Source organism: Schistocerca americana, chromosome 3 (genome assembly GCF_021461395.2).
Source record: "Schistocerca americana isolate TAMUIC-IGC-003095 chromosome 3, iqSchAmer2.1, whole genome shotgun sequence".
Lineage (NCBI taxonomy): Eukaryota > Metazoa > Arthropoda > Insecta > Orthoptera > Acrididae > Schistocerca > Schistocerca americana.
The window spans coordinates 891,525,521-891,550,129 of record NC_060121.1 but is presented as its reverse complement, the minus strand read 5'-3'; the positions used below and the strand labels follow the sequence as shown (position 1 = coordinate 891,550,129).

At 42.8% G+C, this 24,609-nt stretch overlaps 1 protein-coding gene across 2 annotated transcripts in view; it reads left to right on the top strand.

Annotated features, from left to right (window-relative positions):
• LOC124605356 (proton-coupled amino acid transporter-like protein pathetic) overlaps positions 1-24,609 on the top strand; it is a 431,929-nt gene that overhangs the window by 381,287 nt on the left and 26,033 nt on the right. For both annotated transcript variants that reach the window (XM_047136981.1, XM_047136982.1), the window contains exon 7: positions 2,768-3,043. In XM_047136981.1, coding sequence (XP_046992937.1) covers positions 2,768-3,043 — 276 coding nt within the window. The remainder of the gene's footprint in view (positions 1-2,767; positions 3,044-24,609) is intronic.

The window sequence follows — 24,609 nt, the reverse complement described above, 5'->3', positions numbered from 1 at the left end:
ATATGCTTCTTGGAGGATTTAGTTTAACAGTCACAACTCTATACATACGTATGTATGTTTAGGCGATGTGCAGCTATAAGATGTAGACTGTCTGATCAAAAGTATCTAGACACATATTAGTGGACATTTGTATGAAGTGTGTCCTTGTTTAGCCTTTATGATGGCTTGATCTCTGCTGGGGATATTTTCAATGAGGTGTCTGAATATCTGTGGAGGAACAGCAGCCCATTCTTCCCCAAGAGCCGAAACGAGAGACAGCTGTGATGTTGGACGCTGGGGTCGTCATTATAGCTCATACCAAAGGTGTTCCATTGGGTCATGTCGGGACTCCAGTCTATTCCAGGATTGCTAATATCCACAGACGATTACCTGACAGAGCCTGCTTTATGATAGATTGCATTGACATGCTAATATAGACAGTCATCATCATCTCTGAACTGTGCCACTACACAATGCTGCGAAACATGTTAAATCCTTGCATAAAAAACACCACACACCCCTACCGTAACACCACCTCCTCTGTACTTCAACATTACAATTACACATGATAAAATACTCCAGGCATCCACCTAATCCAAATGCTTTTATCAGTTGTCCCAAGGGTACAGAGTGATTCATCACTCAAAATGACTCAGTTCCAGTCATCCATTGTCCAGTGGCGTTGCTCTTCACGCAACCCGATGTGTGACTTAGCATTTCCTACAGCAATGTGTGGTTTATGAGGAGTTGCTCAACCATTGCACCCCATTATTTCTTCACTTCCTACACACAGTAATTGTCCTAGCTTGACTGCTGGTACTGATTTCGACTCAATCCGCTGCTTTGGCATGAAATTTTACAACAACCATCAGCAATACAAGCCCCTGTCCGTCAGTACATGAGGAATGAGTGGCCTTGCTTTAGCTGTGGATGTTTTTGGACTGTTTGCTTTACTATCACACCGCCAACAGTCGACTTGGGCAGTTTTAGTGGGGTTCGGAGATCCCTGATCAATCTGTTTAGTCCACATCGAACTCACTGAGCACTTCAGACTGCCATATTCCGCTGTTACTGCTTCTCTACCAACAACACAATACTCACCAAATCATTTTGTATTGGCAAGGCCACCTGTATGCATATTTACTGGTCAATAACACATTATATGGATGTCCAGGTATTTTTAATCAGATATTGTGGCATACAACGACTGGGATTTAATGTCCTGCAGCAGAATCTTTTATTTTACACTGGGCAGCACTAACTACACTGAAGAGCCAAAGCAACTGGTACAACTAATATCGTGTAGAGCAACCATGTTCACGTCGCAATCGATGTGGCATGGAGTAGATTAGTGTCTGAAGTAGTGCTGTAGGGAATTGAGTCCATGATTTCTGCAGGGCTGTCCATGAATCCGCAGTACTACGAGTGGCTGGAAAGCTCTTCTGAACAGCATGTTCCAAAGCATCCCAGATTTGCTCACTAATGTTCATATCTGGGGAGTTTGGTGGCCAGCGAAAGCGTTTAAACTCAGGAGAGTATTCGGGGGCCACTCTGCGGCAATTTGGACGTGTGGGGTGTCGCATTGTCCTGCTGGAATTGTCCAAGTCCATCGAAATGCGCAACAGACATGAATGGATGGAAGTGATCAGACAGGATGTTTATGTACGAGTTGATGTCACCTGTCAGAGTCGTATCTAGACGTATCTGGGGTCCTATACCACTCCAAATGCACATGCCCCACACCATTAAGGAGCCTCCACAAGCTTTAACAGTCCCCTGTTGACATGCAGGGTCCATGGATTCATAAGGTTGTCTACATAACTGTATACGTCCATCTGCTCGATACAATTTGAAACGAGACTCGTCCAACCAGGCAACATGTTTCCAGTCAGCAACAGTGTTGAAAGGCCCAGGTGAGGCTTAAAACTTTGTATCGTGCAGTCATGAAGTGTACACTAGTGGTCCATCAGGTCTGAAAGCCCATATCGATGATGTTTCATTGAATGGTTTGCCACTGACCCTTGTTGAAGGCCCAGCACTGAAATCTGCAGCAATTTACAGAAGGGTTGCACTTCTGTCTCGCTGAACGATTCTCTTCAGTCATCGTTGGTCCCATTGAGCAGGATCTTTTTCCAGCTTCAGCAATGTCAGAGATTTGATGTTTCACCGGATTCCTGATATTCATGGTAAAATGGTAAAATCCCCACTTCAACGCTACCTTGAAGATACTGTGTCCCATCAGCTGTGCACCAGCTATAACACCACTTTCAGTCCACTTAAATCTTGATAACCTGCCACTGTAGCAGCTGTACCCGATCTAACAACTGCACCAAACGCTTGTAGATCTTATATAGGCGTTGCCGACCGCAGCGCCGTATTCTGCCAGTTTAAATATGTAGTTGAATACATGTGCCTATACCAGTTTCTTTGGCGCTTCAGTGTACATGTCAGGGTAACAGGTTTTCTGCCACACTCCTAGGCCCACTGCTTCACTTTCGTCTCACATGAGATGTCACATACAGTAATTTTGCTGTTTCGTGCTACATACCCCTCAATGAGCGAGTGCGATGGCAACAAATAACGAATCCATTAGACAGATTCCCACAATGACCACAAATTCCCCAGCTACTGTGCTTCTATGGTTACCATCGAAACATAACAGACCAAATTCCCCTAGTACTGTGCTTCAATGGCCAGCATCAAAACATAACAGCACACATCGCAGAGTAAGTTTCAGAATATGTCTGTAATGTTTATATCACAAGAGATGCTTTGCTCTTGTCGACAGGTGGGGGACCACCTGTGGCAGGAGAAGGATGTGCGGCTCTACATGGCAATGGCAATGCCGCTGTTGATGGCCATCAGCCTGGTGCGGCAGCTGCGCTGGCTGGTGCCCTTCTCATTGATGGCCAACGGGTTCATCGCGGTGAGCTTCGGCATCACTTTGGCTTACATCTTCACGGACCTACCACCGACTGACCACGACCGCTCCATGCTGGCCTCTCCTGCTCAGATCCCGCTCTTCTTCAGCACAGTTATCTTTGCTATGGAAGGCATTGGTGTGGTGAGTAAACTTCGCAAGTAGCTTCCTACCACTTACTCTCAGTTCAATGGTATGCCAAATTCAAGGAGACATTTATTAATTAGCAACCGCAGCAGCCTGCTGGTCAGGAATTGCTATCATAGAAATATACCACGGAAAATGCTCAACAACCACCGGTAATATTAACTCATTGCCAGCTGGGGTTGTCTGAAATGGACCTAAAACATCGAGCCTGATCGTTTCAAATGGTTTTGCAGTCTCTGGCAACCTAAGAAGTGGAATTCTATTGTGGCTTGGATTAGCCTACTGTGCACATGGTATGAAGTGTCAAACATACTGATTCACATTACTATTTCTCGTATGTCACTATAATTTTTGTGTTACTTTCCTATCTGTCACTCTTCATCCACCAAGATTGAACACCACATGATTATATAGCTATTTGATACTTAATTCCTCAGTGGCAATGGATCCACAAAGTGTGGTCCATATTTTGTTAATTTGCAGAATAAGCCCTCATATGCTATAAACTGAAGTATGACCTGAACATCTGACAATTTGTGTCAGCTGCCTGCACTGTCTCTGTCAGTCTCACACTTCATAAGTAAGCACACTATTTCTGGCATCATGGGAAAGATGAAATCTGTGTCAAAATCTGGAAACACCCAACACTGTATCTCTGGTTAATGCATTTTTCAATACCTGAAAGTCACATTCGCATTCTGCCAACCCTTCAAATTAACGCCTTATTCAGCAAATGATTTAATGGTTGAGCAGTTTATGCAGAGTTTATGACAAATTTTCACTAATAGTACAGTGGGATAGAAAATACTGTAGCTTTTTCATTATTTGATGGGTTGTAAATATTAAACAGGGATTGGCTCATAAACCCTCTACACTAGTAACATGGACGCAAGTACATGACTGTCCAAAATTAAATTTATCAATACTTAGCGTAAGACACACTACATGTAGGCTGCTAGGATACTAAATAATTCCTCCAACCGTTTTACATGTTTGTTGATTTTTTCTGAAAGTATTTTAATATCATCAAGCTATAAATAAATGTTCTAGGTTTTAGGTCATGCAAAGACCCATCTAACAATTTTTCCAATGTGACTGGTTCATTTTTAAGTCCAAATAGTATCCTGTGGTACTTAAAATGCCCCCATGGGATTGTAAACGCTGTTTTAGGTCGGTTCCTGGTACTATCTCTGTCTGATGGTAGCCACTCTCCTGAACCATTGTGTGGAGATATTTGCTTCAGGCTAAGTTATCAGTTGTTTCTGTGGTATTTGGTAATGGATAGGTTTTGGTGATGGTTTGAGCATTCAGGTGCTTGTAGTTGAATCAAAAGCTATATTCTATTGTGCTATTTGTCGCGTTTTTCAGGACCAGGACCTCAGGTTCCCCAGAGGGACTATCACTGGGTTCTATAATGCTCTCTATCAGATGTTGGTCAATGAACTCTTCCATAAGTGATTGTAAACACTTTATTATATGATACTGTTTCTCCTAAACTGGAGCTTTATATCTTGTTGGTATGTCATGTTGTGTAACAGAGGAAAAGGATAATGGATCCAGTACATTAAACAACTCCTTAAAATGTAACAGTAGTGCTTCCATCCCTCGCTTTTCACTGCCCTGCAGATGAACAACTTTGTCATGTAACGTAGACTCACTGATGGTATGCTTGTGACCGTGGTGAATACATGACAACACCTTCATGATTGGTTTTGCCTTGTGAAATTGCCTCGCTTGTGGTGGTATTACCCAATGGAAACAAAGTGCTTCCATGCTCTACTGTATGTTGTCAAAATCTATTTTAGCATAATGTTTAGTAAGTTCAGTGGTTCAGTCAGCCCGAGAATTGCAGAATACCGTTCAACAACCTATATGCTCTATATGCTCGTAGAAACTCTTAGCCCCAATGTTAAACTTGTACAGTATTTTCATCAATTAATTTATTTCATTATCGCCAACTCTATGCTGCCTGTAACGTGGAGATCCTAGTCTCTTTTTACGCAAGAGATCTTGGGCAACAGGCGATACAACCGCCACGGTATCTATTATAAGTACGAACTGTGACAGAACCCCGAACAGCGGACTGACGTACTAGGACGTGCATTGATACTATGATACAGTGCACGGCTAGGCACTATCCGAAATCTAGACTTGCTTCATAAAACCTGTAAGAAAAGACGACTGACTGCTGTGCTCCATCATTTTGAAAGTCGTGTCACAGTCACCGAGTGCATCCACATTCCTAATGAAAGGTAACTTGATATTAAAAACAGGTGTTCTATGCCACGAACGAAGCTCCACAACCAGCATTCCATCTCTGTAATTAATCGTGTAGTAGTACATCTTATTGGGAATGCTTTCTGATGGCTGATACAGACCCATATGCTTTTAACGAACGCTTTTGCCGATACCGATTTTCTCGTTTCTTGCTACTGCACTCCTTTGTTTTGGGACCTACTTGTCCACACTCGTAGCACTCTGGCTGACGTCAATGTTTTTGGAGATGGCCCCCACGTCAACTGTGGTGATATTTTATTACCGAAGTAAAAACACAATGGTCACTACGATGCCTTACTCCTATATCTATTTCTTGCAGTTTATGGCGATCTTAATAGCAGCGGCCAAATAAGAAAGATCGTCCAGTCTAACCCAACGTGTCATTTCAGTGATAATTCCGTGCAAGAATGCGTCAAAAGCTCTATTATTGGCTTCAAAGCGCAGCACCCTATTGACTTCCTCGTTCCACGTTAGCTTATATGTTTGGAAATTGATCTCTCAGATCACATCTGAGAATGATTTGATGGTCTCCTTATGCTTTTGAGCGAACGTGTTCAGTTTCTCCCTAAAGAAGTGCGTACTTTTCCACTTACAGTACTACTGTCATAACACCTCAGCTAACTGTTTCAATATTCATGCGTACCACAGGGCCCCATGGTAAGTAACATACAGATTAGTCTCTCCAATCAGCCACAAATTGACCATACAAAGGCATGTCCCGTTAAACGAACCGCCCAGATTGGCTGTAGCTAAAACGTCGTTGAGAAACACAGTTACATCCTCTGTTTCCTTGCCAGAAATAGGCATTATCAAATTTTCCGATGCAGATTCGCTAGAAGGAGAGGGTACACTAGGAATAGTCTTAACTTCGAGCTGCCCTAGTACTTGTTGCTCCTCGGCAGTCAGTACATCTGCCTGATTCTTGTAATGTTCTAATTCCCCAGTCTTCTGTTTAAGCACGGCTTTTCACCTAATTCTCTGCTCCGTCATAGTGGCAACATAAGCACTCATACTAGCTGTGCATGTTTCTGCCAGCATCTTGTATTCTACTAGTGCCCAAACAATAAAGAAGTATACAATACAAAAGGACGTAAACATGCCGTTCACTCTACAGAGCACACAATAAACAAGTTACTCTAGTTCTTACAGCGTATCACAGACCATCTATATTCACTATAGTCTCATTCCAAATGACACCAACTAGCGAAACATATGACTAGCACAGCCTTCATGCATGGCATCTTGTGCCCAGGAAGATTGCAAAATTCACGCGTGACCAATGTGAAAAAGACTCGCGGCATTATTATCCCTAAAATCAGACAGGTCTGGAGGTTCACATGGCTGTATAAGAGTTACCTTCAGCTTAAAATAAACGTCCCTGTAATCTACTGTAGCCAATGAATTATGCAATGTAAAAGGCCAATTAAAAGGTAAACAAAATGGTTCTCAGTGACCACCCTGTACTGTGTGAAGTGTCGACTACAAGATGGGTAGTTTTGAAGGCGACATCAGAAACTGTCAATTTCAGGACCACTTCTACCAACTGTGTTGGTTACTCCTGAAGTTCAGGATTATAGGTGAAGTCGTGGCGCTGATGGTGCAACATGTTGAGACCTGGGAACCCATTAGGGTGGCTGTCATATGCCCGAAGGCATCAGTAAATATTTGTTATTAGTGATTTTACAACATCGATTGTCTTTTCTGGTCTGGCAGAAGTCACGCTGAATCATACACCCGTGCATGGTGAGGGTTTTGGGCGTAGCCCTCTGGAGGCTGTGAGTGTTTCACAGCTCAGGACCCAACAGCAGTTTCGTGCAGTTAGCGAGATCGTGAGTCCACAGGCGCACGTCTACAGTGACTCACTAACAGCGAGTGCAGCGCACCTCAGCAGAGACGAACAAACGCTTAGGCGTGTACCAATAGCATATAGTGGCCAGCAGGTTTCGTGAAGGTAGAAAGCCTGAACCTCGATCAGTAGCACAGCATATAGCCAGATCAAACAGTTTTGCAGTTACTCGGTATGGCCCTTCGCGAGGGGCAGACACAGCTTGTCTGCATTTTCCATTAGTCAAGGATGTGACCAAACAGTAGTGGCAGCTTGCAACAGCTAATTACCACCATAGTCAGATGGCTGCAGTCTGAGGCGAAGTCCTGATACAGGCAGCAGAAACCACGCCATGATTCGAAAACCCAGTTAACCTAGCGAGACTGTAATTCTGTCGGAATCAGAGTTCTGAAGACCTGACACCAATCCAGAGGCTTCTGAAACAAAGTTATTTAAGCTGGAATTAATGCCGCCACGGCGGAGGTGTCAGTAGTTTAATGCCTCCATACATTTCAACAGTGCTAGGATTCCATGAAGCAGCTGAGCTCGTATGTTACATATTATCAAAACATATTAAGTGGCTCGCAGAATGACGTATTCGGTGCTGTCATACTGTACCGTTTGCACTCCTCATATACTGATTGTCTCAGTGTGGCAACGCGTTACGGGTGGTGCCCTGTCTTCTGCAACATTGGTGCCCTTTGCATGCTCCACATTCTGATTTTGACACACGGTATGAGTGGGACTTGGTTCTCGGCCCTCTGTGCCAAATAGTAATTTTGAAAGTCTATTCGTGCACCCAGGAATTGGATCTAAAGTGCAGCACTGCATTCAAGAACTGTATCATATTTACCCACAGGAACAAAAATTATGTACCACCCTGTTTCGCTCTTCTTTTTTTTTTCGAAATATACTCATACTGGAAACGGAACACCGATTAACTACTCTTTAACATTCAACTTTAATTATTTTCCATACTTTCGTATGGAGAGGTAGTAATTTTAGACTTTATTATGTAAAGTCTTTTATGAAATTGCTTTCATTTACGGAAATCATGGTTGGTTTGCAGGTTTCACTTATTTGAATGATTTACACCCGCACATGGTGTTGCTTCACAGCCCTGAATTCAGTGTAGAATATCGCTTTTGTAATATCCAGTTGGTCACAGCACCTGGAGTTACATCCCCTCCTCTTTCCAGTTACACATTTCATGTAGCTGATCGTAAGTACTGCGACTATGCATGTGTCACCTCCAACAGCACAGATGTGGAAGCTATCAAAACTGGACGACGAAGCAGCCACCAGAAGACTAAGTCGGGACGAATCCGCAAAGTTCGCGCTCTGAACACCTTTCCCAGTGGAATCGACACACACATGTGCTCAGAGGAAATGCAAACCACTGAATGCTTTGGCATTCATCTCGATACAGGCTAATGTCTTCGCCTCAGTTGTTCATGAACCATTTAAAATATCGTAACTCTGTTTTGATATAAAGAATTGTGAAAAGTTCCTCATTAAATGATGTGTTGTTTCTTTTCATACTTATATTAATTGCAGAGATATAAGTACCAGTTTCCCTTTTCAAATGAAACTACAGTACTTCCTGCATCTAATATTGTAATTCTTGAGGAATTCAACGGCGTTTTACTCTTCAAATTCGGGTTGGTAATTTCGGAGTGATTATAGTAATTGTGGCTTACGATTTATCTGCTTTGAACGTGAAATCGATTGCTGTATTATTCTGCAGTTTCTGTTGTTTTACGGAACTGTCACGTCAAACTGAGGGGGCACTTCAGCTTGACGCAGCTAAGAGAGTCTACTCGCAAATGAGCAGTGGCGGAGGAATGCTTAATTTGAAACTGATAGCAATGATGCTTGGATACATGGGATTGGACTAAGGTAACGGTTCTCCTCTTGTTTCTGCCTCAGCTTTTTAAGAATGGTGCACGTGAAAAATTGAATGAATTTGTAAAACAGTAGATCTACGGCGGCACGGTTACGTTCTCGCCTACAGAAAAGGGTCACACACTAGTCGGTGATTTCTTCTTCAGCAGCCGCTCACACATCGGCACGTTTAGAATGGTTCTCAAGTGGATCACTTTTAGTAGCTGTGGTCGCGCTAAATGTTTCTAAAAGGTGTTTCAAAAGTTTTCTAGTATCAGATTAATTAAACTATGAAATAATAAACAGCCTTCGAATGACGATATCGATATATAGTTACTTCTTTTATACAAAAACCCCGCCGAAGCTGTGTTAGACTCAAGTTACAGTACAGACATTCACAAACAATCGCAATCACTCGTAATTGCTAGTTTTTGGTACCCACTCGAGCCCTTTAGCGAAAACTTTATACAGGGATGTACTGTGTTTTCGGATTCTGGCTTAAAAATTCCTCAAATCATCCCATTCAAACGTTCAGTTCTCGGTCACGACTTGCTCAGTGCGCCACACAGACTTCAGTTACTCAAAACGTGAAAGTTCGCACACAACATCCAGAATTTTCAGTTTTCGTCTTCCTTGTTTGTCCACAAACACTTTCGAACATACTGACCTCAATTTTAACTCATAATTACGCAAATTCACTACACCCATTTAGAGCTCCTAGTACACGCGTCCGGTCATATGGATAGCCATGCTGAGAATCCAGCTAGAATCCGCAAGGCAATTCTGTAGCCCACGAAATACGCGCGAACGTACTGTCTTCTGACTGTCTCAGAAACTTCATAGCAAAACCACTATAAGAATTAAACCACTTTATCCTGCATCTTCTACTATGAACCAGTCATAACATACCACCTTTGCAGAGCGATTTATTAGACGAAGAAATTTATAAAACCCACAAATAACAAGCACTCTTTGTTTAATTGAATTATCTGAATATGTTTCTTGTTTTCCCAGTAACAAAAACTGGCGAATTATACATTCCAAATTTTCCTCTGAGCGTGTAACTGTCTTGCTCCACTCAGTTCCAGGACCCATGCTACCATTTACTCAGTTAACAGACATAACAATATTCGTTTCCCATATTAGTTCGCATTTACACCTTCATTCTTACTAATAACTCAACATATTTCATGAGCAATAATTTCTAAAAGACATTATATTCAAAGATAACATTTACCGGGTGTACCGGTATGAAATGAGCATTAAGATACAAATGTGTCGTTAGGGAACATTTGTTGTGAACGAGCCTTAATTTTCTTTTTGTTTGGTTGGTGTGACATCTGTCAAAGATATTTAGTATACATCAAGTCATGGAACAAACAACATATGTTTTCATCGTGTTAACAATGTCGAATTTTGTACCAGAAAGTGATGATTTGCGGAAAGCATTAATTTTTTGTTTTCATTTGAAAAAAAGTGTTGCAGAGTCGCATCGAATGCTTGTAGAGGCATATGGTGATCATGCTCTATCAGAAGCAACATGCGAAAGATGGTTTCAACAGTTCAGAAATAATGATTTTGATGTAAGAAATGAAGAACGTGGAAGACCACCAAAAAAGTTCGAAGACCTCGAATTGCAAGTAATATTGGATGAACAAGATACTTTGAGTCAGAAGCAAATGGCAGCAATGCTAAATGTTGCACAACAAACAATTTCTGACCGTTTGAAAGCTATGGGAAAGATCCAAAAATGTGGACAATGGGTACCACATGAATTGAATGAAAGACAGAAGTAAAACCGAAAAACCATTTGTCAAATTTTGCTTCAAAGACATGAAAGAAAATCAATTTTGCATCGAATTGTTACTGGCGATGAAAAATGGATTTATTTTAAGAATCCTAAATGGGAAAAATCATGGGTTAATCCGGAACAACCATCAACATCGACTTCAAAACCAGATCGATTCGGCAAGAAGACAATGCTCTGAGTTTGGTGGGATCAGAGAGGTGTGGTATACCATGTGCTTCTAAATCCCGGTGAAACCGTGAATAATAATCGCTACAGACAACGAATGATCAATTTGAACTATACATTGATCGAAAAAAAGACCAGAATGGGCCAGAAGACATGGCAAAGTAATTTTTTTTACACGACAATGCACCTTCACACAAAGCAAAACTGGTTCAGGATACAATCAAAACACTTGGCTGGGAGCTGCTACCCCACCCGCCGTATTCACCAGACTTGGCCCCTTCCGACTACAATTTGTTTTCATCAATGCGACACGCATTGGATGAGAAACAATTCGATTCCTACGAAGAGGTCGAAAATTGGGTGTCTGATTGGTTTGCTTCAAAAGATGAACATTTCTATTGGCGTGGTGTTGACAAACTGCCAGAAAGGTGGTCAAAATGTATAGAAAGCAATGATCAGTACTTTCAATAAAATGTTTTTACCTTTCAATTCAAAATTAGTGTTTCATTTTCACAAAAAAACGCCCAATTGGTGCCGGTACACCTGGCAGTTTCCAAAACACATAGTTCTGACAGCTTAAGATTTCATATTCTGTGCGACAGTGGCATTGTTGAGCAACAGCCGTTAACTACCCGGACCTACCCTAAAATATTCATCTGTCACAAGAGTTGTGACTCATCGTCCGTATGGAGTCAGTTGCTATCGTCCGATTTCCGTACGCGCGATGCAAGCCTTTATACCTCAAATTAAGATATAATGATTGTTAAAAATTTCTTCGAGTCATGAGCTTAATGTCGAGATACATTCTTGCACTGCACAATTATTTTGACAACTGCAACAAAAAGGATATCACAAAATAATGTGGTCATGAAGATTACCTTAAAATTACATTTATGTCATCACAGGTTCCAATTCCCCACCGTCTACTGCAATACTTGTTGTAGTCACTGATGCAAAGGTTTCTGGATAGAATGAAGAGATCTTCTGATGACGTGGCGCAAGAACGGATGGAAGTTGTTTGCGAGCAAAACACGAACAGCGCTAGTCTACTTACTCCACGTACCCTTATGCTCATTACAAAGCTCTAATATAGCCTTTGCATTCTCTGCGAGAGCGAAATGAAGGGGGGTTTGGGGGCGGGTGTAGTATATTTCTAGTTTCAGCACCTAACATTAATTCTTGAAAGATTTTAATTAGTTTTTCACTGAGAAAAGGCCCCAAATCACAAATGCAGGAGTACGTCTCTGTCAGATATGTAAGGTATACCATGACCGTCAGATGAGCGGCTACTACGATTTCCGCCAGCATCCTAAGTCAGTGCTGAAGGTAATCTAGGGCGAGCGTACTCCTGCTGCACTCCGATTTGCTCAGGAGTTAACCGGATCCGTTAAACCGAGTACCACCAATACGTCTTCTAGCCCTAGGATATCATAATGTAATACTTTGTCCCCTCGCAACACAAAAGCGGTGGTAACCAACCCCGGAAAAATATGATGTAAATGATGGGTGATCCACATTACTGTCTTTTCTCCGTATTAGGCAATGCGTTCAATCTGGTAAATGCTCTCAGCGACCTGCTCGTGTCCAGAACAGCATGTGCGCCTAATGCTGAGGGACTAGGCAACCCACCCTACTGCAGTGTGAAGCAGCTACGTCGCTGTAGGCGTTAAATACGGACTATTAACACACTGTTACTGAAGCCTGCAAGTAAGCACAAAATAGAGAACGACTTTCTAGCTCTTTTGACGCTCGTCAGAACCTACCACGGCAAAATATACGCAGGTAATACCAAAAGTAAGGTCTCCTATTGTTTTATAAGTACATAGACCTGCTTATTTCTACAATGGTTTACATCAGTTTACAGCTTGAACATTTAGCTATTTTTCGACATAATCACCATTTCTGTCGATGCAGTTTTGTAGACGCTGTGGCAGTTTTTGTATTCTCATGTCACACCAGTCCGCCGCCATGCTGTTCAGAAAGTTATGAACCTCATCTTTCACCTCGTCGTCGGAGCTGAATCGCTTTCCGGCCAAATGTTCTTTTAACAGGTGATAGTCACTGGGCGCCAAGTCAGGACTATAGGATGGGTGGGTGATTGTGTTCCACTGAAACTGTTGCAGGAGAGCAACGGTTTGCGGAGCGAAGTGTGGGCGAGCGTTGTCACGGAGAGTGTGTAGGCCCTTGCTCAACATTCCTCTTCTCCGGTTCTGAATTGCCCGTTTGAGTTTTTTAAGAGTCTCACAGTACCTGTCAGCGTTAATTGTGGCCCCAGTGGGCACAAAGTCGACCAACAATACCACTTTCCGATCCCAATAAACGGTTGCCATGACTTTACCAACAGACTGTGTTTCTTTGAATTTCTGCGGCTTTGCAAAGAAGGATTCCGCCACTGGCCTGATTGTTGCTTGGACTCAGGTGTAAAGTGGTATGTGCAGGTTTCGTCACCCGTGACAATTGAGTCCAGAAAGTTGTCCTGTTCGGCTGCAATGCGGTGAAGAAATGCGCGGGAAGCATCAACTCGTTGCCCCATGTGGTCCTCAGCATGCATGCGTGTCACCCATCTTGCGCACACCTTCCGGTAGTTCAATGTTTCCCTTAAATTTCTGCGAGCGGTGCTTCGGGAAACCTCAGGAACCAACGTGCAGAGATCATCCAGGGTGATCCGCCGATCTTCACGTATGCTTTGCTGTACCTTCAACACTGTCTCCTCAGAAATTTACGATCTCCCGCTCCTTTGTTCGTCGTGAATTTCGGTCCGACCAGCTGCAAACTCTCTACACCACTTACGAACATTTTTGACATCCATGCACGACTTACCATACACTTCCGTCAATTGGCGATAGATTTCAATCGTCGCAGTGCCCTTTGCATTCAAAAACCGAATAACTGCGCACAGTTCGCACTTGGCGGTATCATCCAACGGGAGCTCCATTTGGAACGGCTACCAAGCCAAGACTGAGCGCCTCAGCGCGGCGTGCGCATGTTTACACACTGTGACCAACTGTTATAAGAGTGTGACCAACTGCCACACAGAGTTCTGTACTTATAAAAAAATAAGAGACCTTACTTTTGGGATTACCCTCGTAGTGTAGATGCTCAAGCTAAATTCTATAGCTTCCCTGAAATCGGTTCTGGCAAGCTTGCTGCGTTCATCCACGAGACAGAGAATCAATATATACAAAACCCAAACTGATTTAGTGTTTCTTGAGGACCAGAAACGTTCAACACTGTTGCCAAGTGAAGAAACTGCGGGAATTGGGAATTTCGGGCCACTTACATCTTCACACGCAGTTCATCTGCACAAACGGCTCCGTTTGGTTGGGTGCCGTGACTAGGAGGCATGGACTGTTCAAAATAGCATCGCATTTTGTTCAGCTTTGAATCGTGGCTCTGCACTTCCTCGGATGTCCGCAAGCATCCTTATGGGCACAAATTTCTCTGATTTACCCGTCGCGGTCGTTTAGGGAGACGTATGCGGGAGGAAGTAAACAGTCGCAGCTCTTCATGAGAGGTACGCTCTCTCGTAATTTCTCCGTGAAGCTCAGCACCTCTCTTGTAACGTCTGCCACTGTAGTCTTTTGTAAGTTTGCGTGATGCATTATTAATCGAAATCCGTACGAAAGTCACCTCTCATCTTTCCATCTTCTCCGACCGCTGTCGCCGAGCGGTTCTAGGAAGTTCAGCCCGGAACCGCGCTGCTGCTACGGTCGCAGGTTCGAATCTTGCCTCGGGCAAGGATGTGTGTGATGTCCTTAGATTAGTTAGGTTTAAATAGTTCTCAGTTTATAGGACTGATGACCTCAGATGTTAAGCCCCATAGTGCTTAGAGCCATTTGAACCATCTTTATATCTTCTCTACAGCTTCCAGTTTTTAGGGACGGGAGCTATAGTGCAATGCTATCATCTGAGATACCGTTTCAACGAAATCGCTTGAAGCGATAAGAAGTTGTTAACATGGAAAATTGTGAAAATGTATTTTCGTTGTGAGATATCAACTTCTGTAGTTTTAAAGATACTGAAATAGTATGTATCATCGAATGTGGCTCACTTTTCTGAGATCACAAATGTATTCAGATTTGTATTTGTTGTGAGTCGTTGTCGTATCTCAAAGAGCTGTAACGTAACCATCTTCAACATTTTCTGACACTCCGCTGTTTCCTGGAGCATTGTCTCCTGCACAGAGGGCATGGGAATAACAGCCGTCCAAATTCCCAGCTTCGGGATTTTCCCCACGTCCGCTCCTTTGCTAACGCTGGAGTGTCCCGCCAGACCACTTCGTTCTATTGGCGCTGGGGCCGCACAGCTTCGCAAACAAATTCACTTTTATTTGCAGTAATCCTAGCTCGCCTACATACCCGTAATGCTACACAGCTCTTCTTAATGTGGCACATTAGCTGGCTGATTACGAACGTTAAGTCGCACCAGAGTTAACATACATAACATAATAAATACGTACATAACGTAAAAAATGGAATGCTCTACTTTCTTGTCAGATCAATAGCGTAAATACTTCTGCGCCGGTATATGAACAGTATGTACCTCGTAGTACACGTGTTCTCAGCTCCTGGTCTCGCGGACGCCTTCTCGCCTCTCTCGATTCCCCCCGGCGTCAGAGATTTTCACCTGTCTCGAGATAACTGGGTTTTTGTGTTGCCCTCATTATTTCATTATCATTTATGAAAGTAGCGAGATAGGACTGAACAAAGGTTGGGAATTTGTACGGGCGCACAAACCAAACATCACCATCATCATCTTAGGATGTCATATTATCAGCTTAAATTTTCTAAATGCAACGTAAATTATAAAATTATGGCACAATAATTAAATACCAAAATACACACATAAATTTAAATAAACACCCGAGTCAGATCACTGTTTTCAAGAGTCTTTAGTGCATTTTCACTAATTTGATAGCAACCTTTACTTTGACGACTACATCGCAGCACTTCACTTTCACACACACGGCATACTGTTGGCCTTCTAGCGTCGAAGTTTAGGTGGTTCGCAGTCCAGCTGCCACTGCAGACATTCGTGTCGCAGTTGATCAAGTACTGCGCCGAACATGCGTCAGTTCTCAGTCACTGTCAGTGCTGGAGGACGATAGCTGTCGAAATACGACTGTGTTGTACTTAATAATAAGCATACTCTTTCCGAATTCCCCACAGATCAGGCACTTAACGCTCTCCGCAGAGGAACCAATACAGTCACAAACAGGACAGCAAGCGAAAAGGAGAAAAAAGGAACCTGATTTACAGCGTAGGGAAAACACACTTGATTTATGTCGACATTTCAAACACTGTGTCTATGTTCCCACTAGAAAATACGTCTTTCGTGCTATGAAACTTGTTCGACATCATAAGTCAACAAACGTTTTATCATTTCTCTAAAATTTTACCACATGTAATTAGAAACTTTAAAACTAATACTATCAGCTGCAGAAATCTCCCATTTCAGTGTATAACTGGGTCATAATTCATCAATATCGTATTAGTATAATAAAGCACTCATCCACAGAATTATTTTTATGAGCTTTATGTGAATTTATCTCCAATATTTATCTATAAATCCTTAAAACCTTGCCAAAAAACACATCTTATACAATTCATCAACGAAATATACTTCCTAATGTGCTTCATAACCTCGCCTTTATTTTGCACCTAAACACATGTTCTACTTCCACAAGCAGTTATAGTCTTAATCAGATCTGTTGACCTCCAAGCACCAAATTTTATGCCTACAATAATTACAAACAAACTACATCTAGTATATGAGAAGCCCGTCTGAAATACTACAAGCGTCACATAACCCCTGGAAATTTCCATCGCAAATCTTACGTACGATACAGTTTACATTACTCTCTTACGCAAATAACGGAACTAATTTTGTGCTGCCGACCTTCATCCACCATGATTTCTGCGGCCAGTGTCGACACTCTTCTACTAAGTCGTGCCTCCATACTTTATTGCATACATTCTATATTCACCAAGTCACCCCCTGCACAAAACAAAAAATAGTCCCACAAATTTCTTATATACTACACGTGAAATTACATTTACATACATATTTATATCTATACTCACCTCATTCTTCATTCACACAGTCCAACTCTGCCACCGCTGCCTCTACTAACACTTCTTTTAAATCTCACCTCTCTGCGTTTTTTGAACAGCTCAAATTTGTGCCCTCTTTCCTCGTCTACCGACTGACTCTTTCGTTTACAGACAAACTTTGTGACTAACGCTGAAACAACATCTATAGAGTCGAGAAACACACACTTTCTTCATTCATCAGCGTCACATACAGGCTGCACATTTTTAATTTCACCCCTCTCTAAACATAGTTCCCTCAAACGATCGTTTTCAATTTCCTATCCTTTTTCTTCGACATTTATGGTACACATTATAATTTCAGAACAAATCTCAATCACATTACCGATTCTCAGTTTCTCCCGATCTTCTTCTAAAAAAAAATTAAAAAAAAGGTTCAAATGGCTCTGAGGACTATGGGACTTAACATCTGTGGTCATCAGTCCCCTAGAACTTAGAACTACTTAAACCTAACTAACCTAAGGACATCACACACATCCATGCCCGAGGCAGGATTCGAACCTGCGACCGTAGCGGTCACGTGGTTCCAGACTGAACCGCCTAGAACCGCACGGCCACACCGGCCGGCCTTCTAACTCATCTGTAGGATATAAATCAGGAATTAAATCACTCTCAGGATTATTCGTTTCATCATCCTCGCAAGCATCAGATATACTGTCCCCTCCCTCTGAAGTAATGATATCTGTCGCTGCAACATACTCGCAATTAACCATACAATTTAAGTCTTCGTCTCTCTTACGCAAAATCTCAAGTATTTCCGCCGAATCACTACAAACTTTATCACAATTAACTGCATTAACAACCACCGGTAACTCATCACCATCAACTTCTTTACCTAAAACGTCCGTAACGTCCGCTGATACACTACAGATATCAACAACGATAACTCCGTCAACTTCCGCCAGTACACTACAACTGCTCCTACTGCATCGCCCGACATTAGAATTCGCACTACATTCGAACTTCGCCCGATTCTGAGCCCCCATGCAACACATTGCTTTCACATTCATCCTTCCACAGCCATTCATAACTCATGCTTTCATCAAGAGCCATTGCTTGACGTCCATCAATAGAAATAAATGCACAAATTCCTCTCAGAATAGCTAGATCAGAAGCTTCGAACTTCTTAGCTTCAGCACCTAGAACATCACCTTTACCTCCCTTTAAAAATAAATCACCCACAACCACGTATATGCAATGAAATTCACCTCCAGCTGACGAAACTACAGCTTCACCACCTTCGCAGCTATCTTCACATATTTCCGTCGATGCAAAATCATCTATTTATTTTCACATACTTTACTACAATTATTGCTACTGACTAGTGCCTCGTCAGGCTTCGTCACACGTTCCACTTCCACCAAATTCTTATCCACCTCTGCCTCTCTTCTTATCACAGAATCTTTCAACAAACATTCGTTCTTTCCATCACTCACTTCCATTTCACAAAATAAATTTTTCTCCCACATATCCTCATTATAAAATTTCTCTACACATTTTACAATCTTTCTTGCGTTCACTTTACGGTTGCGCTTATTAATGGCTCTGAGAACTGTGGGTCTTAACTTCTGAGGTCATCAGTCCCCTAGAACCTAGAACTACTTAAACCTAAATAACCTAAGGACATCACACACATCCATGCCCGAGGCAGGATTCGAACCTGCGACCGTCGCTCCGGCCGGTGTGGCCGTCCGGTTCTAGGGGCTTCAGTCTGGAAGTGCGTGACCGCTACGGTCGCAGGTTCGAATCCTGCCTCGGGGATGGATGTGTGTGATGTCCTTAGGTTAGTTAGGTTTAATTAGTTCTAAGTTCTCGGGGACTGATGACCACAGATGTTAAGTCCCATAGTGCTCAGAGCCATTTGAACCATTTTTTGCGACCGTCGCGGACGCGCGGTTCCAGACTGTAGCGCCTAGAACCGCTCGGCCACCCCGCCCGGCGGTTGCGCTTATTCCTCATTCTATTCTTACTTTTTATAGCCTTCATCTCCAACATTTTAGGCTTCGTGGTCGAATTTTCGACACTCATAGGATGTTTAAATTAACTTGTCCTTTTCAACAATGGCTTATTTCGCCGTCTCCGGACCTGCGATGCGGCGATTCCTAATTTCCCGACCTCGTATTCTGGGTTTTCATTTCATGAGGTTTCTGCCCGTCAAATCTTCGTTCACGATTTAGATTTTCGTAATGATAGTTCCCGCTCTCATTTCTACTGTGAAAACTATTACTGTTATAACTATTTTGGTGATTAGTATAACTCCCGTTTTGGTACCCATTGCCCTGCTCACTGTTCCAAATACGTGACTTGAATTTCAACACTTGTTCACTGTTATCAATGAAATGTAAAAACCCTTCAATGTAGTTTGTCGGACTGTGGACAAAATTCCATGGTAAAAATTCCGGCAGTCGTCTCTTGAGCGTCGTAATCGCCGCTAACGCTCCTAGCAGACGATTTATATGCGCACGCACGCACGCACGCAAAAATCTCACATCGACCTGCCTCCGTATTTGAATCTTGGTCCGTTTAGGAACTCATTGTGAAGTAGCGTTCGCTTCTCTTCACTCCAGATTTGTTCAGTGAACATCTCTCAAACATTTCATGGGTAGTAAATTAAGCACTCGTTAAATTTGCCCATAATTTTGCATTGGCCTCAAGATGTCTTTTAACTAACTTAATTTTTGCCTCTTCCTCTATTCCTCTCTCAAAACTATCTCTACACGCAGCAAGAAAATCAACTGGATGGTATATTCCATCATTTGCTTAACACTTTGCCGTTCCTAAGTTAACCCATCACACCTAACACAGTAGTATCCTAATATCCTGCTAACGCATGTAATTCTGGTCGTACATCTTCAATCTGTTGTTACCGCTGCAAAACGTCCTTATTAATCTCTGCTTCCAACTCTTGTCTATTTTCCTTCACCTCTTTTTCACACTCTACCACTCTACCAGACAAATTTCCAATAGACTTGCCATTTCCTCAAGTGCATTTTGCCTCAACTCACAATTCTTAACATCACCACCCAGCTCTTAATGTGTCTTTTCCAAAAATCTTTTTCCACAGTGTCGATCCTGGCATTAACAAAACTAACCTCCTAAGAAATTTTGTCTATATCTCCCCTTACATCTAATTTTGAATCAATCATTCCTTCTATATCAGATTTAATTTTCTTCATCTCAGCTTCTACTGTTTCTGCTATACTTGTCTCTACCGAACCTATCTCTGTCTTTATTGTACCCAATATCCCCGTACCCCCATTTCAGAGTCCATATTTGACCGAATTTCCTTTAGCTGTGCCACTCAATAATTCGCAAATACATATCCCTTATCTGATTTCGGACTATCTGCCCCACTAACGTCGTCTCTATTAACTACCACATTCAGATGTAGGACTAACTAGCCCACTAACAATACCTGAACAACACAGACTGTGTGATTGCTTCATCGTTAGGAACCTCATCACTGACAGTGACGATGCAGTTTCACACATTTTAACAGTCTCGGTGCATATACTTAACATGAGAGTCATGCTGACTGTTTCTGCTGTACTTTTGCTGCTCGAAGTGCCGTTGCTGACGAACTCGAAGTCGCAGTCGGTGGCTCGCTTTGCCGTGGCGGCTGCTGCCGTCGAGGTTTCTGGTTCGGGATATGGTTCTAATCCCTTTGCAAATGCAACTCTAACTTGCTGCAATATTCTGTGATCTAGGTCCCAAACCTATTGCGTGATTTGTAGAGTGTGTGGAGGCTCCGAACATATGATTTTGCAGCAGTTGCGTGCCCGCAGCTCGTGGTCGTGCGGTGGCGTCCTCACTTCCCGCGCCCGGGCTCCCGGGTTCGATTCCCGGCGGGGTCAGGGATTTTCTCTGCCTCGTGATGGCTGGGTGTTGTGTGATGTCCTTAGGTTAGTTAGGTTTAAGTAGTTCTAAGTTCTAGGGGACTGATGACCATAGATGTTAAGTCTCATAGTGCTCAGAGCCATTTGAACCATTTTTGAAGCAGTTGCGTGGTTGAGGGTTGGCAGCAACAACTAGGTGTGGGGAAGTTCGCCGCGGAACTTCAAGAAAGAAGAAGAAGGCTAAGCAGAGGCGTGTTGAGTCCTAGTCTGCAGCGGAGATCCCGGACGAGCCCCCAACTGCCACTGTACCTAACAGTTGTTGCTGCTGAGTAGTTGCTCTTCCAAACAGCAATTCATACGAGCAAACCAGTTGCATCTTTATCTGTGATTACTGGTACTTTAGGTACTGGAACTATGCACGGCTCTGTTTAAAAAGAAGAGCTCGATGTAGGCATAAGGTCGAGCGGCACAAGTCTGCTTCCACGCCACGCAGCTAATTCTCTGCACATAATAACCCTGTAGTTGTTATCTTGCAGTCAAATAGACTATACGTTAACTAGAACTGCGAGCTAATAAAATACGCGCAAATATAAAATAAAAGATAAACGAATAATTCAATAAAAAGGATTCTATTCTAACGTCTGTAATTGTTGTAGAAGATAGAGACTTATGTTGAATAACGTTTATTCAAGAAAGGACATCTCAAGTAAACTGGACGTTGTCCAGAGATATTCAGTTGAAACACATCAATACATATCCTCATCAAGTGCAGTAGAGTTATGTTGAGAGCGTTATGATAATGGTAGCAAAACGCCCGAAAGTAAATAGTCATCAAAAATACACAAGAGCCAAGTCCATGACGCAATCACAATACACAAAATTTTCTCCAGCTCAAAATTGTTCCTAGTTCAACATGACGATTTACAAATTATCATAGGCGATACGAAGAACAGCAACTCATAGTCTTCTGTCCTCAGTTCCATAATTTAATTGGAGGATGTTAAGAGTCCTACTCTGGAACACATTCAGACATCTCGAAATAAAGTCCCGTCAAAAGTATTGGAGCGGCCGTTCACCACCCAGAATCAGTCACCCATACGACTGGATCACGCACGTTGCCATAGGCAGTTGTGGCTTCTTCCAGCACTCGACATTAAGTCCAGAATCGCTTCCATGAGCTCTTCGCTAGAAACGTCCCAGTCTTCACTTGGCTTCAGCAGTTTTACGCAAGTGTCTAACTCTCATTGGCTAAAGCCCACCCCATCAAACGTAGATCGTCCTCAAGCTCTACACACTGATTTGACTTGTCTTGACCACTTTCCCATACTAAACTAATATCTTACAACAAGTAATAATCGGTTCCTAAATAAATAAACCAGTGTTCTTGTTCTTGGCTCATATTAAATGACTACATTATCAACAAATATTATTTAAACAATTATTTATGCCTTGCTAACAGAAGCATCTTTTGGTTCTCTTTTCAGTTGTGATGTCCGCCGATTGGCCAGTTTCAGATTAGCACAGGTTTTCCAATAGCACTTGCTATCAAAATTTAAATAAAGTGACTGGAAAAATCCTAAACGGTCCAGTAAATAAAAACTCAAGTATGACAAAATATGGGAACTATTCGGAAAGTAAGGTCCGGTCGGTCGCGAAATGGAAACCACTGTGAAAATCAAAAATGTTTTATTTGCAACACCTAGCTAGACTTTCCAGCTACATAGCCGCTGCTCCAACTCAGACGTTTGTCGTAGCTTTGTACCAAATTTCCAAAGGACTACCTTTGGTTTCCACCAAATCTCTACGCTGATCTACAGCTCGTTGTCTGTGCCAAAATGTTCACGTGAGCAGAAACGAAACCCAGAGGGAGCCAATTACGGACTGTACTGTGGGTGATCAAACATTTCCTATCGAAAATGCTGCAGGAGCATCTTCAAGTGCCCCTGCCGAGTGCGAGCGATAATTGTCATGAAGAAGGAAACGCATGACAGTTATGTTGGCTCATGATATCAGGTGAAATCTCTAACCAGACCTACACACTTTGCGGAAGATACTATTTTCTAGGCGTCCTTACGTATTAACTGTGCGCTCAGAACAGAAACGAGTGACGTGATTCGATCAGCGGGTATACTAGAGACACTGTCCAACACATCTGTGCAAAGTTTCATCGGATTTTCACTGTCGTTTCCATTTCGCGACCGATCGGACCTTACGTTGCGAATAGCCCTCGTATGAGGTATTGATGGTGCACTCACTTGCTGTGTAAATATGGAGAATGGGATAATTGGACAAAAACTCGTGTAATGGAAGCAATATAAAAGACGTCGTAAATCAGTAAAGACGCAGCTTTCAGGGATGATAGCTATAGTGCTGTGTATCATCCGAGATGTCGTTATGCTGAAATCGCGTGATGCGATTAGAAGTTGATGATTCGGCGGTTCATTGCCGAAATGTATATTCGCTGTGATATATTAACTTCTGTAGTTGTAAAGATATTGAAATACTGTTGTGTCATCGGATGTGCTTCTCTTTTCTGAGATCGCAAATGTATTCAGATTTGGATTTAGTTTGTTGTGAGTCATTGTCGTATCTCAAAGAGCTGTATCTTAACCATCCTCAATATTTTATGACACTCCGCCTTTACCTGGAGCATTGTCTCCTGCACAAAGGACATGCGAGCAGCAGCCGTCCAGATTCCCACCTCCGGGATTTTCCCAATATCCGGTCCCCTGGTAACGGAAGTGGCGCGCTTGGAGCAGCCGTCGCTTCCCGCCCGGCCGCGTCTTTCTATGGACTCTGGGGCCGCACAACTTAGCAAAACAATTCACCTTACAGTGCCCTTATTCTAGGCAGCAGATTAGCTCGCCCACATACACTACTGGCCATTAAAATTGCTACACTACTAAGATGACGTGCTATAGACGCGAAATTTAACCGACAGGAAGAAGATTCTCTGATATGCTGTAGTGGTATGTATCATCAAAAGAAATCGTTATGTTGAAATCACGAAATGCGAATAGATGTTGGCCGTTCGACAATGAACCTCCGAATCAACAACATCTAATAAAAAAAATGGTTCAAATGGCTCTGAGTACTATGGGACTTAACATCTGTGGTCGTCAGTCCCTTAGAACTACTTAAACCTAACTAACCTAAGGACATCACACACATCCATGCCCGAGGCAGAATTCTAACCTGCGACTGTAGCAGTCACGCGGTTCCAGACTGAAGCGCCTAGAACCGCACGGCCACACCGGCCGGCTGCGGTTTATCGTATCGCGACATTGCTGCTCGCGTTGGTCGAGATCCAATGACTGTTAGCAGAATATGGAATCGGTGGGTTCAGGAGGGTAATACGGAACGCCGTGCTGGATCCCAACGGCCTCGTATCACTAGCAGTTGAGATGACAGGCATCTTATCCGCATGGTTGTGACGGATCGTGCAGCCACACCTCGATCCATGAGTCAACAGATGAGGACGTTTGCAAAACAACAACCATCTGCACGAGCAGTTCGATGACGTTTGCAACAGCATGGACTATCAGCTCCGAGACCATTGGTGCGGTTACCCTTGACGCTGCATCACAGAAAAGAGCGCCTCCGATGGTGTACTCAACGACGAACTTGGGTGCACGAATGGCAAAACGTCATTTTAT